The sequence below is a fragment of the Mustela nivalis genome (assembly GCF_964662115.1).
Source record: "Mustela nivalis genome assembly, chromosome: 7".
NCBI lineage: Eukaryota > Metazoa > Chordata > Mammalia > Carnivora > Mustelidae > Mustela > Mustela nivalis.
In genome coordinates, this window is record NC_139026.1 from 60,918,412 (window position 1) to 60,935,887 (window position 17,476).

General features: G+C 41.5%; 1 protein-coding gene across 1 annotated transcript in view; it reads left to right on the forward strand.

Annotated features, from left to right (window-relative positions):
- The first annotated feature begins 4,768 nt into the window (after positions 1-4,768).
- The window catches only part of AEBP2 (AE binding protein 2), a 63,079-nt gene continuing 50,371 nt past the window's right edge, over positions 4,769-17,476 (forward strand). Inside the window, exon 1 of the mRNA XM_082740648.1 lies at positions 4,769-5,626. Coding sequence (XP_082596774.1) covers positions 4,965-5,626 — 662 coding nt within the window. The 5' untranslated portion in view covers positions 4,769-4,964. The remainder of the gene's footprint in view (positions 5,627-17,476) is intronic.

Here is a 17,476-nt window from a genome sequence, read left to right on the forward strand (position 1 = left end):
CCTGCTCGTGTATGCGTGCGCTCTCTCTCAAATAAATAAATAAAATCTTAAACAAACAAACAAACAAACTATATGCAATACTATAGTCATTATTTGATTGTGTTTTGGTTGGCTGACAATGCACAGGCTGAGGAAGATTTCATCTGATTTCTAGTTCTTTCCAGCTTGAGGATCCTATCATTCCTTCATTCCGTAAGATGTTCTATCTTTTCATGTAAACGTCCTTCAGACCCCAAGTCCATCAGAGGATGAGGTCATGCAGCTACTGATCTTGCTCAGTACAGCAATCCCAACACGTGGAATGAGGAACCTGAAATAAAGGTGGAAAGTGCTCTGTAGCTGCCTGTTCTAGAGATGCTGTTTCCAGAAGTCTCTTGTGTGTGGTGGAGCAGGAATCTCAGCTTGAATCTCAGCTGGGTCTGTTGCTGGGTTCAAGCATGCCTGGGCATGTCTGGCAAACTGGTGAGGCAGGCCGGGAAGAAACTGCTGACATGGGGGCTGACACTGTTTCCTAGAACAGAGCTCATTTTAGTGGAAGAGAATTAGACAGAGAAGCTCTATAAGAAAGACTTAGTCATTGGATGGGGAGTAATAAATACAGCTTGGGGTAGCTGTTACTCAAATCTGTCGCCAATCTAGGCCCATGAAAGCACGTCTGGGTTCCTAAGAGAAACAGAGCTCTGAATAAAACATAAAGAGCTGTTTCACTGAAAGCCTTCTAAGAAATTGGGCACAAGCTGTCTGCTTCGGGGTTCCCCTAAAAGAGTTCAACACAGTGATCTCCATTTCTGTAAGCTACACCATGGCTTTGGCTGTTAGTCTTGATCACAGATTCTGGTAAGGAGCCTGCAGCACCTAGAAGAGCAGGGCAGGGGAGGGGGGCACTGGGAGAGGGATGTGTGGATGAATGTACAAGAGACCTTCCTCCCCAGAGGCTCCCAGAAAGCTAGAGGTGTCCTCACTTTGTTAGTAGGTGGAAAAGCAGAGGAAATTCAAGCTATTATTGCTAATCTGCCCCCAATAGTAATGCAGTCGGATGAGTTTGAATACTGTTCCCAATCAAATCGTTCTGATGCAGTGATGTGTTATTAGGTAACTTCTAATTATGCATAGAATCACACACTCTCCTAGTGGGAAGGAGGGAACTCTACAACAGTAATTTTAAATCTGTAAAGGAACAGTATTTATTTATTTATTTATTTATTTGATTTCCAGTGGACTTCTGCAAAATACAGGAAAGGTGAATTAACCAGAATACTAGAATAAAGTGATGACATCAAAAATTTAGCCCCAACAGTTTATTATTAGATTCAATAGGCACAAAATTACTCTGTCAAGGTGTTATACAATTTTCCAGAAACTAATTTCAGTACTCATCTAGCTACAGATAGGTCACAGTTTATGGAGGTGTTTATGGATGTGCACTGCTTGGTAGACCCTGTTTCTTGCAGGTTCATGTTTTCTTGCCTCCTCTCACCTCATGCCACCTGAAACAACTCTATCGTCCACAAGTCTGTCCTCTAGCCACACACTTCAGTAAGTGGGATAATGATAGTTTTTTTTTTAAAGATTTATTTATTTGACAGATCACAAGTAGACAGAGAGACAGGCAGAGAGAGAGAGAGAAGCAGGTTCCTCGCCGAGCAGAGAGCCCCACGCAGGACTCGCTCCGAGGACCCAAGATCACGACCCCAGCCGAAGGCAGCGGCTCAACCCACTGAGCCACCCAGGCGCCCTGGGATAATGACATTTTGTGTCATTCATTATCCATTGCAGTTATGGAGGAGGGTGGCCTACATGCAGACTAATGACCTCTGCAACTGAACCAGGGTAGAGAGAGAGAGAGAAAGAAAAGAAGTGGGGGTTAGAGAAGAGGGGGAGGAAGATGGGGGAGGGAGATGGGGGAGGGAGAAAACTTCTGGCTTTGATACCTGCTTTAATCCCCGTTCACTTTCACTCTCTTCACACTTTTCTTCCTCTCTCCTATTCCTCAGATAAGTCTTTTTTTAGTTTTCTAGATTGCTTTCTCATGGTTGGTTAACACCGTCATGAATTTGTTTTTTATGCCATGCCTTCCCCTGTTACTACTTCTCAGTCCTAGATTCCCTCTCACACAGAATTGTATTTACTCTTAAAGATTCAGCTCAAATTAATTAAACTCAAATGTAGTTACTTATCTTACCAGACGAATTTGTTCAAATTCTACATTCTTCATGTTTTCCTTGATTAGCTCAGCTAAATGTTAACCCTGATTTCCAGGGTTCAGTACAATGCTTGGCACATATACTTTACATACACTTTTCAGTTAAACCCTCTGATAGTACTTACTTTACAATACAGGATAATACATTTCTGGTCTATCTCAAAGAGTGGCTTTGAGGTTGAAATGTTTGAGGCTAGTAATTTGCATTGTATATGTTTGGAAAGGTATCTGTAAACCATAATGCCCCATAGTATTATTTTTTTCAATTTTTGCTTTTCTTTGAGGCAACACATGGAACATATAACAACTGTCCAAAGGCCTAAGGACGTGGATATAATACCTGGGTACTCAGTGTCTATGAAGAGACTATTTTAATGCAAGCTGTTCTCAGATCCTCACTTCTCCCTTGTGGCTGTTTCTAAAAGTGATATGCCTGAAGATACGCCTCTGGGGTCAGAGTGTAAAGTTCTTTCCAGCCTTCCTTATCCAAATTGCCCCTCCCCTGCTTTACAAAAGAAAACCACAATTCTTCCCCATCCCAGCTCTTAGGAGGAGGTGGGGGAAAGCAAAAATCTCCAGGTTGGGGATGCCTTGGTGCTTAGTCTGTTGTCTGCCTTCAGCTCAGGTCACGTCCAATCCTTCTGGGATGGAGTCCCGTGTGGGGCTCCTTGCTCAGCCACGCTCAGCCTTGCTCAGCAGGGAGCCTGCTTCTTTCTCTGCCTGCTGCTCCTCTTGCCTATACTCTCTTTCTCTGACAAATAAATAAATAAAATCTTTTTTTTAAAAATAAATAAAATCTTAAAAATAAAAAATCTCCAGGATGCCAAAAATGGAACAATTGACTGGTGAATGAGAATGGTAACACATCCTTTAGAAGTCAGGTGGTTCTGTTACTTGCTTTCAGCAAAGTTGAAAGAGAACCTAATCAGAATCGTCAGGTGATAGATCATTAAAAGTATTTTTTTGTTGTTGTTAGATCTTTATGTGATTTTTTTTTTTTTTTGGCATATAATTTGGAAGGAGTTCAAAGAACCAATTGGCATTACTAAAAACTCTATTCATTTTCATCTACTTATTTATGCAAACAAATTTCCTCATTGCATACATTCATGAAATCGAAAACTTGGAAGAGAATTGATGCTGAAATTGTTCTCATTCTAGTAATACTCATCCACTAATAAAATAACTAGTTGGGGGCATCTAGGTAGCTCAGTTGGTTAAAGGTCCAACTCTTGATCGCAGTTCAGGTCTTGATCTCAGGGTGATGAGTTCAAGTTCTGCCTTGCACTCCATGCTGAGTGTAGAGCCTACTTGAAAAACAAAAAGACCGGTTGGCACTAGCAGTTCCATCTCTGTAAGATGCATTTCCAACAGAATTTTACTTTTGTGTTTAATACTTACACAACTGTTTAAAGATTTATTATTTTGGAGAGAGACAGAGAGAGGGGAAGTGTTCATGCAGGGCTGGGGAGGGGCAGAGGGAAAGGGAGAGAGAGAATCTCAAGCATATTCTCTGCTGAGCGCTCTTGGCCCTGCTTGGGGCTCAGTCTGAGGACCTGAGCCCTGGGGGATTAAGACTTCAGCAGAAAACAAGAGTTAGAGGCTTAAGGGACAGAGCCACCCAGGCGCTTCACTTATATAAGTATTTAAAATATGTGTTTTGAGCAATTGAAAGAGTAAGGCATTGAGTTTTCCTGTGATCACAGGAAATTAAAAAAACGACTCTTAAATTCCAATTCATTTTATTACAAAGAGATACCAGACGATCAATAAAACAGTTCAAATGTAAAATCTATTGTTAAGATAAAATTCCGGAGGGGGTGTGGAATGTAAACATGAGTTCCAGAAGGTAAAGGAAGGATTGAAATTGCCTTAAAGAAACCCTGTATTTTAAAAAGTGGATATTGGTGGGTATAAAGTCCCTACGGCATTTAGAGTTCATTGGCTATACTTAAAAGTGTGACAATGGTAAAACCTTGATAACAAGCTGGAGAAAAATGTAGCTGTCTTTTAAAGCTGTACAAGGATGTACAGTTATTTGGAGGACTCATGAGCTAAAAAGTTTGAAGATTTTGAACCTAAGACGTGTTTGCTCTGAGAATGACTTAACCATTTCTTGGGGTATTCAAGCGAAGGTTGGATTGAAACCTGTGGCTCTATGCTGTGTGTACGGATTTAGTCCCTTGCGTTGTATTCTTCATTTTTATTCCTTTTAACCGTCTCTCCTCGTAGACTCAAGCTCTCGGAAGACCAGGGACTTGTCGGATTCCTGGCTCATTGCCTGTCCACGGGGGACACTCCCCAAACATCCCCGGAATGAATGACTTTATCGTGAGAACTCGGAGGACTGCTAAAATCCCCGTCCAGCACCTAGGCTTTCGTTCTGCGTGTCCCGGCGGCGGCGAGGCTGGGGAAGGCGTGGGCAGGCCCTAAGGAAACTCTGAGCCCTCGGCGGGTCGGGGCGGGGGCCGGGCGGGGACACGGGTGGGGGCGCGCGCGCGGACTTCGCGGCCCGGGGGAGGTGCCAGCTCGCGCCGCCGCGCAGGCGCGCAACCGTCTCCGCGTGAGTGCGCGCAGTGGCGCGCCTGTCCCCGCGCGGGCTCCGTAGCGCGTGTGCAGGCTGACGCAGCTCGCGGGCCCTCCTCCTGCTCTGCGGCGGCGGCGGCGGAATTTTGGGCGTTTGGGAGGGGGCGAGGGAGCTAGAGTCAGGCGAGGGAGGCGGCGGCGGGGAGGAGGAGGAGGAGGTGGAGCAGGCGCCGCCATGGCCGCCGCTATCACCGACATGGCCGACCTGGAGGAGCTCTCTCGCCTGAGCCCTCTGCCCCCCGGCAGCCCGGGCCCGGCGGCGCGGGGCCGGGCTGAGCCCCCCGAGGAGGATGAGGACGAGGAGGAGGAGGAAGAGGAGGCCGAGGCCGAGGCGGTGGCAGCGCTGCTGCTGAACGGCGGCAGCGGTGGGGGCGGAGGCGGCGGCGGAGTGGGGGGCGGCGAGGCGGAGACGATGTCGGAGCCGAGCCCCGAGAGCGCCAGCCAGGCCGGGGAGGACGAGGACGAAGAAGAGGACGAGGAGGAGGAGGACGAGAGCAGCAGCAGCGGCGGGGGCGAGGAGGAGAGTAGCGCCGAGAGCCTGGTGGGCAGCAGCGGCGGGAGCAGCAGCGACGAGACGCGCTCGCTGAGCCCCGGCGCCGCCAGCAGCAGCAGCGGGGATGGGGACGGCAAGGAGGGCCTGGAGGAGCCCAAGGGACCGCGGGGCAGCCAGGGCGGCGGCGGGGGCGGCAGCAGCAGCAGCAGCGTCGTCTCTAGTGGCGGCGACGAGGGATACGGGACCGGGGGCGGCGGAAGCAGCGCGACCTCCGGGGGCCGGCGAGGCAGCTTGGAGATGTCGTCGGACGGGGAACCCCTGAGCCGCATGGACTCGGAGGACAGGTCAGTGCACGGAAGCGTTTCCCCTCCCCTCCTTCCTTTTACACTCGTGGGCCCCTCAGAGGGGGCCAGGGGGACTTTTCGCTGCGATCCCCGTGCTCCCCGAATCTGTGGCCCCTCCCCCAGGCTCTCAACTCGGCAATGTGTCGCGGTCGCCGCGCCCCTCTCGCTGCGGAGAGCCGCTTCCAACTCACAGCAGTTCCCCCCCAACTCTCCTCTCCCCGCCCTCTTTCCCCTCGGCTGGGCGCTCTCCGCGGACCTGCGGACTGCTCGAACTCAGAAACAGTCTGCAAAGTAGGCCCGGATTCCCTGGCGGGGCGTGGGGGGGGCTGATGGACCCACCGCGGTACGCAAGGTCAGCTTCGTCCAGCCGTGTTCGCGAACACTTGTCACAACTGTAACTGACAAGTGTGCTCCAACATGGCTGGTCTCGCCTGCATTGACCTGAACTTCCTTGTGCAGGGAGGAGACCCCCCAACTATCACTTTTCACTACTTGAGGAAAACACCAGACTTCTATACTTAATCAGGGCTTCTAAAAGTCCTCGTGGGTAATCATCCGGATACTCTCCAACGTGATTTTAGTAACTTCTGTTTTTTTTGTTGTTGTTGTTGCGATCAAATCTGGGAGAAAGTTTAAAACACGTATAAATTACTTAAGAAAAGAATAATGAATTGATGTCCTTTAAAATAATTTTACGGGATTAAAGAATTGGAACCATAATAAAATAACAGCTTGGAAGGTACATCATGATAGCATGTGGTTTATGATCTTTATGTAATAAGGCTTTAGCATGAATGTCATGATTTTAGATGATAATATTTAAAGTCATGTATTGGAGAGATCTCTGAAGAAATTAGTAGCTTTTTTCTAAAGCTTGTTAGAAATAACGTGGATACTGACAAAAAAGGGCTTCATTTCTTTCAAGACATTAAAATTTTATTGCATCAGTATGTTTCATTATTATCATTACTTCTGATTACTTTGGAAGACTTCGTATTTTAACTGATTGGTTTTTAATGTACTTTTTTAAACACAGAACCGCATCATGAATGTTATACTCTGCTTCTAGCATTTATTTTGATTGTCAATGTTTTGATGAACGGGTTTTTAGCCATCGATAATGACTTGGCTTTAAAAGTTTAAGCGTGCTAAAGTTCTAGGAATTCTGATTGGTAACTTACAAAAGAAAACTTCGGTTTCTGTTTAATATAAGGAATACAAAGCTTTAAACATTATGAAAATACAGCATTGGATTTATTGTTTCATGTTTACTTTAATATCTAGTGAAGAAAATATTCTTCAATGGGATAAAATAGACTGTACAAACCCTAGAGAAATTGTGCAGAACTACATAGGCATGGCAGGAAGGAGAGTCTTCAAGACAATTAAAAGTTGATGGGAACCATACAATGAAGCATATGTTATTTACATTTTATTATATCCTCCTTCATGGGTACCAGTAGATATTTGAAAGTTGACATCAGTTTATACAGTTAGCATCTTCCACAGTTCTAACATTTATCTAGCGCATGTGGGCATACAGACGCACGCTTAGCACTACACAATTTAAATGTCTATCCCATTCTCACAACTCTGGTACAAGATAGGAATTATTTTGACTTCATTTAACAGGTGAAGAAGCAAGTTGAGTGTCTTACTCAAAACTGTAAGTCTAGAATGGAAGTGGTGGTAGAGCTGGATCTGAACAAAGGTTTTCAAGCCCCCTGCTATTTCCACTTTACAAGAGTTAGAACACTTCACGTTAAATAAGCTGTAAGTGTCAGGAATTTTTTAAATTTTTTTAAGTTAATATCTATCTGCTACATCCCTTTAGGAGATGATGAACTATTGGGCAAGTAATAGTTCAGGAAGTGGAGTTTTGGCTTCATTTCATATTTATAAAAGTCATTGCAATATCTAATTTTTACATATTTCAGAGTAAGGAGTAAGATTATTAGTGCCACAAGTCCGGATAAGGTTAAAACCTGATAATCAAAAATACTTGTTTTTCTTAATGCTTAAACATTAGAGACTATATAAAATACTGTGTAATCATTTTGCTGTTTCAAAGTAATTGATTTATCACTTGTGTGAAAAAGCTTTACTAGTGGAACTGGATATGGTGATCTTAACAATCTTCATTTTTAATTGCCCCTTTGTTGCCTTTAAGTTTTTTTTTTTTTTAAAGACTCCTTTTAAATTTGGAAAGGATTCATAGTTTTATGAACTGTCCTGCAGATTACACTAATCTGTGTGGATTTTATAAATTGATTTCATGGTAGGGGGGCTTTATTTTTGTGACTGATGAAGGGATAGCATGGTTTTAAAGTGCATTTAAAAAACTTGGGGCATTCCTATCAAATTGGTTTTATTATTAGAATTTACTGATTTTTTTAGAACGCCTATTCAGTTTTTCTCTTACTTTGAAAGTAGATCATACTTTTGAGTTAATGTACTTTAAAATTTGTTGGAATGTCTTAACTATAAGTGCTTCTTTTTAAGAAACATTTAGATGTAAAAACTTGGATATTAAAGCTCATGATCCAAGGTGTCAATTAACAAACATGTACTGGAAGTGTTGTGTGGTGAAAGGTGACTAATTTATAAAATGAATAAATGACACTTGGTACAAAAACATTGATTATTTTCCCCATGAGAAAGTTATTCAAAACCAGAGTAAGGGTTTTAGTGTGTTTATTTTGGTAAAGTTAGAAAATCTTGATGTTGATGTGTAATTTATTTTCTTTAGGGGAGTATTTAGCTATTTGAGACCATTGTAAACTAGCTTTTTTTTTTTTTTTAACTTCAAAAGTAAACTTAAGTACTTTTTTTTTTTTAAAGATTTTATTTATTTGACAGAGAGAGATCACACTTAGGCAGAGGCAGGCAGAGAGAGAATGGGAAGCAGGCTCCCTGCTGAGCAGAGAGGCAGAGAGCAGGATGCCTGGCTCAACCTGAGGACCCTGAGATCGTGACCAGAGCCGAAGACTGAGACTTAACCCACTGAGCTACCCAGGCACCCCAGCTTAAGTACTTTTTAAAAAATTACCACCTTTTAAAAAATAATTACCACTTTTTAAAGTTAATTTCAGAGACTAATTAAATTTTAAATAGAATTTTAGAATTTAAAATACTTCTGAAATTTTTTTTAGTTTACAAATTAGTTCTAGCTGTTGAATCAGACTATACATTGAAAGTATTATTTTTTCTGTATAAGTGAATTGATAATAACTTCTTTTGTGGTTGTCTCCTACACACACACACACACACACACACACTCACACATATATTTTTTCTCCAGCACCTCCCCACCCCCACACAACTAGACTAGAAACCAAGACTTATTTTGAAAAGCCAAGACCACTTTTAGCCACTTCTGTCAGCCTTTCTGGGTAAATTCGAATGTCAAGTGAAAAGTGCATGTGTAAGGATGTGGTGATAGGTAAAGGCTTATAGTATGAAACTTAATGATCAGGAAAGGCAACAGGCCCTTAGCATTTTGTGGATCAAAATTTGGAATTCCAGTCTTAGGAGTTGCAAATTGAGGTGTAACTGGCATTGCCCTGATGCTGGGACAACAGGTTTATGTTGCCCCATTTTCTTAGTTGTACGATTGTGAAGATATAATACAGAGGCTAAATTTCTAAATCCTATTGATATCAGAAGGCTGCTTGCTGAAGTTATCAGGATTTATTAAGGATCTGTGTGGTTGAGGCAATACAATACTTTAATGTAAAGTAATTGTTGCTCATACTTTATGATGAACTTCTTTAAGTACTTACCTCTTTAACTCTGAAGCAGCTTAGGGAAAAGAGCTTTTAGTAGGTCTCAATTTTCATTGATGACTCCCAGTTAAGGAAGGCATGGCTATGTGCCCAAAATAAAATCATGAAAAAACTACAGACTTCAGGATTGAATTTATGGAGAGATTCTAGGGAGTCATTTTACTTTTGAGAAAAATAAAGAAAAAAAATTTTTTTTTTAAAGATTTTATTTATTTGACAGAGAGAAATCACAAGTAGGCAGAGAGGCAGGCAGAGAGGGGAGGAAGCAGGCTCTCCCTGTGGAGCAGAGAGCCTGACGTGGGGCTCGATCCCAGAACCCTGGGATCATGACCTGAGCTGAAGGCAGAGGCTTTAAACCACTGAGCCACCCAGGTGCCCCAAAATTAAGAAAAATTTTAAGAAAAATTAAGACTACTATGTTGAGTCAATTAGAACATCCTGTGTATAAGTTGATTTGCTAACCAAACTCAGGTATTTACTGTGTGCTGGACTCTTCACTGAGTATTGTGGAAGATGGAAAGAAGCGGTGCTTCCCACTTCACCCATCTTGCATAGTGCTGTGAGGGTTTTAATTCTAAGGTGTAGGGTTTGCCCTAGTTCCTAGGAAAAAACTGTTTTGACTCTAATGTAAACAAAGTCAAATTTCACACTTTGCCAATTGTATTAGCTGTTTATTGCTGTGTAGTAAGTTTCTTTCAAATTCAGCAACTTTAAGGAACAGACATTTATTACCGCCAGAAGTTTCTGAGGGGCAGGAGTGGATAGGCCTTAGCTGGGTGGTTCTGGCTCAGGGTTTCATGAGGTTGCAGTGAAAAGGTTGGCCAGCACTGCATTCATCTGAAGACTTCACTGGGGCTAGAAGTGTGTTTCCAAGATGGCTCACTTTTTGTAGTTCTTGGCAGGACGCTTCAGTTACTCACCAAGTCAATTATCTGTTTGTGTGCCCTCATAACATAGCAGCTATTTCCCCTCAGAGCAAGTGATCTGAGAGAGCAAGGAAGAAGCACAAATTCTTTTTTTTTTTTTTTTTAAAGATTTTATTTATTTATTTGATAGAGATCACAGGCAGAGAGGCAGGCAGAGAGGGAGGGGGGAAGCAGGCTCCCTACTGAGCAGAGAGCCCAATGCAGGGCTCAATCCCAGGACCCTGGGATCATGACATGAGCCAAAGGCAGAGGCTTTAACCCACTGAGCCACTCAGGCACCCCAACAGAGTCTTTTTATGACCTAAAATACTTGCTTATTTTTTATTCTTCCTATGTTTTCGTTTAGCAGATGAGTTTTTCCTAGTTTTTTTTTGTTGTTGTTCATACCCTGTTACACAGTAATTCCTTCATATTTTGTTCACTAAGACCACCTTTCAAAACCCATCAAAATGCCACAGTAAATCTTGGCTTTTAATTTCTTTTTCCTTTTAATTCCCATAGATGTGTTTTTTATCTTTTTCCTCCCTGCTTATGGCTCTATTCTGTAGGTGGTGGGATGTAGAATATCTCTGCATCTGTATACAGAGCATGTAATCTGAGTCCGTCTGAATTCAGATCTTTGTATTGCTGCCTGTATTATGATTTTAAGTTAAATGTTTGAGGCTTAGTTCTTTAACTGCTAAAAAGAGTTAGGTTTTACCATGAAGGGATTGTATTCTAAGTCCAAATGAATTCCTTTTAGAGTCCTATGAACTTTTCTGAAGAATCCACATTATTTGAATGCTTGCTTCATCCTTTTTGTTGTAAGGTAGTATTTTTGAGAGCAGGGACAGTTTACCTCTTTAGATCCAAACATGGTATCTTGGATATGGTGAGTACTTAATTAATTATTAGAATTAAATTGAAATAGCAACAATAGAATTTATATAAATAAAGGAGACTATAAACTGAGGGCCAGGAATTGGTGCCTTTGGTTGGATCATTGTATTTGGTATTGATAAGTTTAAAGTTATTAGGTCAGTGTACTCCAATAAAGCCTGTGAGATCTGATGCAAAATTTCATGTGATTTCTCTGAGAAGATGTCAGCAACTTCTGTCAGATTTTCAAGAGGTTGATTTAAGTTAAGAACTACAAATTTAGGTGTGCCTGGCTGGCTCAGGTGGTAGAGCTTATGACTTGATCTCGGGCTTATGAGTTCACGCCCTATGGTGGGAGTAGCATTTACATAAAAAACAAGGGGCACCTGGGTGGCTCAGTCGGTTAAGTGTTTGACTCTTGACTCCCTGTTTCTGCCTAGGTCACGATCTCAGGGTTGTTGGATCCAGCTCTGTGTGGGGCTCTGCACTGAGTATGTAGTCTGCTTGAGATTTTCTCTCTTCCCTCTGCCCCTCCCCCTGCTCACGTACACATGCCCCCCTCAAATAAATAAATAGAATCTTAGAACAAGACTAAAACAATTTACCAATTTAGAGGCAATCCAGAGGTGCATAATAAATGTTGATTAAGTGGTTGTGGACAAGTCTATCAAAAAAAAAGTTAGGACATTTCTGAAATTGTGGATTTCTATAAAGGTATTTTTATAAATGAGTTTGAGCGTAGAAAATCTGAAATGGATAGTCACCACAGGGCTTTTTTTCCTAAATAATTGTTTGTTTTTAAAATATGATTACTGGGGCGCCTGGGTGGCTCAGTGGGTTAAGCCACTGCCTTCAGCTCAGGTCATAATCTCAGGGTCCTGGGATTGAGCCCCGCATCGGGCTCTCTGCCCAGCGGGGAGTCTTCGTCCCCTTCTCTCTCTGCCTGCCTCTCTGTCTGCTTGTGATCTCTCTCTCTCTGTCAAATAAATAAAATCTTAAAAAAAAAATATGATGACTTATTTGAGAAGTGAGTGAGAGAGCGAGAGAAAGCACAGGCAAGGGAGCAGCAGAGGGAGAAAGAGAGGGAGAAGCAGGCTCCCCACTGAGCAGGGAGCCCAGTGCCAGGCTCAATCACAGGACCTTGGGATTGAAGGAACAGGAGGCTGGCTGAGGACAAAGCAAAAGCTGGGGCCTTGCACCTTCCCCTTCATCCGCTCCCCAAAGCCTCACGTCTCTGGTGGTCTTTTAAGGTGGGGGTAATATTCAGTTGGTATTTCAGGATCAGGACCTGAGCTGAAAGCAGAGGGCAGATGCTTAACTGACTGAACCACCCAGGTGCCCCTCCTAAATCATTGTTAAGAAACATTTACTGTATAAAAATGCATAACATTTTACCAAGGTAAGTGGAAGTTTTGAAGTTAAGGAGGGAGAAAGTGTAGAGAGAGCGGTGGTTTAAGACTGTGATTGAGGGGCGCCTGGGTGCCTCAGTTGGTTAAGAGGCTGCCTTTGGCTCAGGTCATGATTCCAGGGTCCTGGGATGGAGCCCCGCATCAGGCTCCCTGCTCAGGGATTAAATGTAGAGTATTTGGCACACAATCTATTTTATTAAAGATTTTATTTATTTGTTTATTTGTCGCGGGGTGGGGTGGGCACAAGCAGGCAGAGGGAGAAGCAGGCTCCCTGCCAAGCAAGGATGTGGGACTGATGCTGGGCTCCATCCCAGGACCCTGGCATCAGGACCTGAGGCCTGAAGGGAGAGGCCTAACCGACTGAGCCACCCAGGTGATGGGAGGAGAAGTTTTCAGAAAGCCTAAATGAAACATAGGAAAAAAAGAGCCCAAGGTATTCAGACTTCCTGCCTAGGTCAGAGGATTCACATTAGAACTGGGAAATAAGAATGGCTAAAGTGGGATTTTTCATGCTAATAACGGATGTGGGCAGTTTTTCAGTGTAGGTTTGTAGGTCAGTTTCTATTACCTCTCCCCACCTTCTCTTTGTAACTCCTAATCCCATTCAGGTTTTATCTCAAACATTTTCTTTAGGCAGACTGTCCCTGATTTCTTTGTTAGGCACAATGCTAGCTCTCCCAAATTCTTCAGTTGCCCTTGTTACAATTTGAGTGTTGTTTACTGTTTATCTCTACTGCTAGAGTTTATGCTTCCTGAGGATAGGAATCGGGTCTCTGATCTTTGTTCTGTTCACCGCACCTGGCACAGTGCCTGATGCTTATTTTAGGTGTTTTTTTTTTTTTTAAATATTTTATTTGTAAGTAATACCTCCACCCAGTGTGGGGCTCAAATTTAGAACCCCAGGATCAGGAGTTGTATGCCCTACCGACTGAGCCAGCCAGGCACCCCTTAGGTATTCTTAAATGTATTTTGAATGAATGATTAAACTTCTGTGTTACAGGAAAATGTGGCAAAGGTAGAGAGGAAATTTTGGGATCTGGGAGACCAATTAGGAAGTGGTAGGAATAGTACAGGTCTGAAATGAAGAGACTTGAACTAGAGAACAAATTAGGGAAAAAGTCATGCTTAGGAAACTAAAGAAAGGAAACTAAAGAAAAACTAATTTCCTGAGGGGCTTATAAGAAAAATATTATGTTATTATTTCTGAGTAAAACGTTTTTTTCTTGAGGATTTCATTGGAACAATAGCTTGCTTATTTTTCCAGCCACATCCATAACTAAAATAATTCAAGGACAAGTTAACCTGAACTTAGAAGGAATTATAATGTAACTTCTCAGAAGTTGTTTACATACCTGTAAAAGAGAATATCTTAGTGTGATTAAAGGAGATGGAATATGTAAAGGGCTTAGGGCTGTATTTAATTTGTAGAGTCATTTATGCTTCCATTTCTTATGCAGATGTGGAAAGAAAGCTTCTGGTGAGAATCAGTAATTGATATTACAGTACTAGTTTTACTAGAGACTGCTTGCAAATCATTTCATTTCTCTGAACTTCAGATTGATTCTTTTCCTTAAAAGTGAGGGTTTTAAACAATATAAAATAGTTTGGAGTTCAAATGTGGTGATTCTGATGTAGATTGGCAAATGCTGTATTTTATCCTTTCGATAATTCAGAATATCCCAAGCCTGGCTTTGTTGTATCCAGAATCTCAAAGATACTCTTTACATACTTTCTTCTGGGTTCAAAAATCACCATAACTTATGGTGTAGTGTTGAAATATCCATTTGTGTTTGCCTTTTTTAGGCTATAACATTTTTAAGAATTAAAATCTGGTTCTGTTTATTTTTATACTCCCATTACTTACCAGCTGTACTCAACTATTGCACTGCCTGTATTCAGAACTCAGTAATTGGTTGGATTAGACTGAATGAGTGAACCTGATACATATTTCTTCTTTTTCACTGTCATGACTCTATGAAACAGGAAGGAGAACCATTCTGTGCCTTATATCTTCCCCATTTTTTTTTTTTTTTTAAGTTGGTTTACTTACTTAAGAATCTCTGCACCCAGTGTGGCACTCCAAACTCACAATCCCAAGATCAAAAGTCTCCTGCTCTTGTGACTGAGCCACCAGGCACTGCTTCTCCCATTTCTTTTTAACAGCGTTTGTAGAAACAGTATTTGAAGAAAGTTGTGATTTTTGAAAAATTTAAAAAGCAGACTTCCCCAACTGATATTTTGTTTCCCAACAAAAAAATAAATTTAGATACTATCTTAGGAGAAAACTCCTATTCTGTACTTTGTTTATGAATCTGAGCCTTTTGAGCTAGCTTACTGGAAGGATTTTATGAAGTTCAGTTCATTGCATCTTCACAAACAACTAATGAGGCGAGGAAGTGCAGACATTAGAGCATGCCCAGAGTTACAGAGGTCCTTGAGAATGTAGGCAGTCTAGGTGTGCTCGTAGCTACCATACTGCCTACGTGATTCTTGTAACCAACTTTGGGGAAGTTTAGTTAAAACACTATTAAGTCAGTGGCTAGTTTAATTTCAACTCTTTTGCAAAGTATAACTTAGGAGCTTGAATTCATTTGCATATCTGGGCCTCATTTTCATTGGTAATTATAATATACATGGCCTAGATCCCTTTTAAGACTATGAAGTTTAAAAGTTGATTTTTAGGGCGCCTGGGTGGCTCAGTGGGTTAAGCCACTGCCTTCGGCTCAGGTCCTGATCTCAGGGTCCTGGGATCGAGTCCCACATGGGGCTCTCTGCTCAGCAGGGAGCCTGTTTCCTCCTCTCTCTCTCTCTCTCTGCCTGCCTCTCCAACTACTTCTGATTTCTCCCTGTCAAATAAATAAATAAAATCTTTAAAAAAAAAAAAAGTTGATTTTTAAGTGTTGTAGTTACTCAGTCTCTAGGGGAATAGAGTGTCTTTATTGGCATTTTATTTAAGTTTAATGCTTTTCGAAGTCCCTGTCTTGCTTTCTGGTTTTCATTTGTTTCAAATTTTTAGAAAGATGAAGTGTTACTAATTAGAGAAAATATAGAGACTTTAGAAGGGTATTTGTATTTCTCAGTAAATACATTTACTATATTATTGCTAAATTATAAAATTTTTGTCATTAGTTTTTATAAATATTTGTTAGAGTACCGAGAGTGGATGAATCAGCAGTAGCTGTAGATTTTTTTAGTTCTTTATGTTCATGTTGGCAGTGATTTGAACATGTCTTTTGAGGTGTTAAGAACTCCTGTAGACATTTTTGCCAGAAATGTATGTACTGAAATCATCTGTTAAGTAATTTTTGTGATTTAACACTAACTTAAAAAAAAAAAAACAAAACAAGTAAATGTGATTGCTTCTTACAAAATGGGTGTTAGTCTTCATAGCAGATTTTTTTACATATTGTCTTTACATATAAGCATTTCCCTAGAAATCTTTTTGAAGGTAAAAGACTAAAAAGGAAGGTAAAAGGTAACTCCTTATAATGTAATTACATTGAAATAGAATGTTTCTAGTATTACAGTCTTTGTGAAGGTAATTGCTTGCTGATCTGGTCTTAAACTGTGTGAGAAATGTGGGTGGAGTAATCTTAAAGAGCAATAGACTAGAAATGAGAAGCAAATTTAAAATGATGTGCACAGTGGTAATATAAGAATGTAGCCTACTTGTTTTCCATAGGCTATATTTCGTCATTGTTGCATAAAGTCCCTTTTGACCAATTTAGTGAATGCTGCTGGGTCTTGGGGAAAAAATCTTTTGTTTTTATTCAGAGAAATAATTGTAGGGATGGAGAGTAGTCTTTTTCTTGATTAGAAAAACCCATTTTAGCTTTTTAAATTACAGTGATAATAGCTTGTAATTACAGTAACAATAGTAATAATAATATCTTGGTTTTGGCTAATGATTTTTAGTGTGCCTCCAATTAATTTTTATGATTATCTCAGTATGACAAAGCCATGTATTTTACTTGCCTTAAAAATCCTGCTTAAATTTGTCACTAAAAGTATGAGCATTTACTGTGTGCAAGGCTACACTACATAGGCTTAGGAGTTTACCCTAAATGAGAGACTTTTAGGTGATTCTAGTACAAATTATGCAGATCAGAAGGAACCAAAATAGGGCCTTACAGAAATGTGACTTGAGCATATGTAATGCATGTGATAGAACAAGCACTTGTCTTTACTTTCTTTCTTCTTTTTTACTTCTTTTCCCCCTATTTTAAAAGGTTCTATTTATTTGTGTGTGAGAGAGCGAGCTGGTGCAGAAGCAAGGGGAGCCTGCAGTGGCAGAGGGAGAAGCAGGATGCCTGCTGAGCAAGGGTCATATGCTGAAGATCCCAGGACCTTGGGATCATGAGGATCATGACCTCAGCCGAAGCAGGCGCTTAACTGACTGAGCCACACAGGCCTCCCTTTACTTATTTTTTCTGATTGCTTCTGAGTTTAAAGGTTTAAAAGCCCCCAGCACCATAGCTGTTTGGAAGGCAAAACCAAGTGACCTTACAGAAATCTGATGTTACCTAAATTCCTTTATCCCATTTAAAACCCAGTCTCTAATTTACTGTTTTTTCTTGATAAAGAAAAACCAAAGTGACTGTCCCTTTGTCCCAAGACAAGTGAATATTTGGAGTTGAATTTTATGTTGACACTGTCAGGCTCCTATCTGTTTCAGTGGCTTAAGTTCTAAATTTGGGACAAGTTCTACCTGAGGATAGTGTTGCTTTCTATGACCTTGAATTAAGTTTTTTTTTAAATTTATTTGAGAGAGAGACAGTGAGAGAGAACATGAGCGAGGAGGTCAGAGGGAGAAGCAGACTCCCCATGGAGCTGGGAGCCCGATGTGGGACTCGATCCCGGGACTCCAGGATC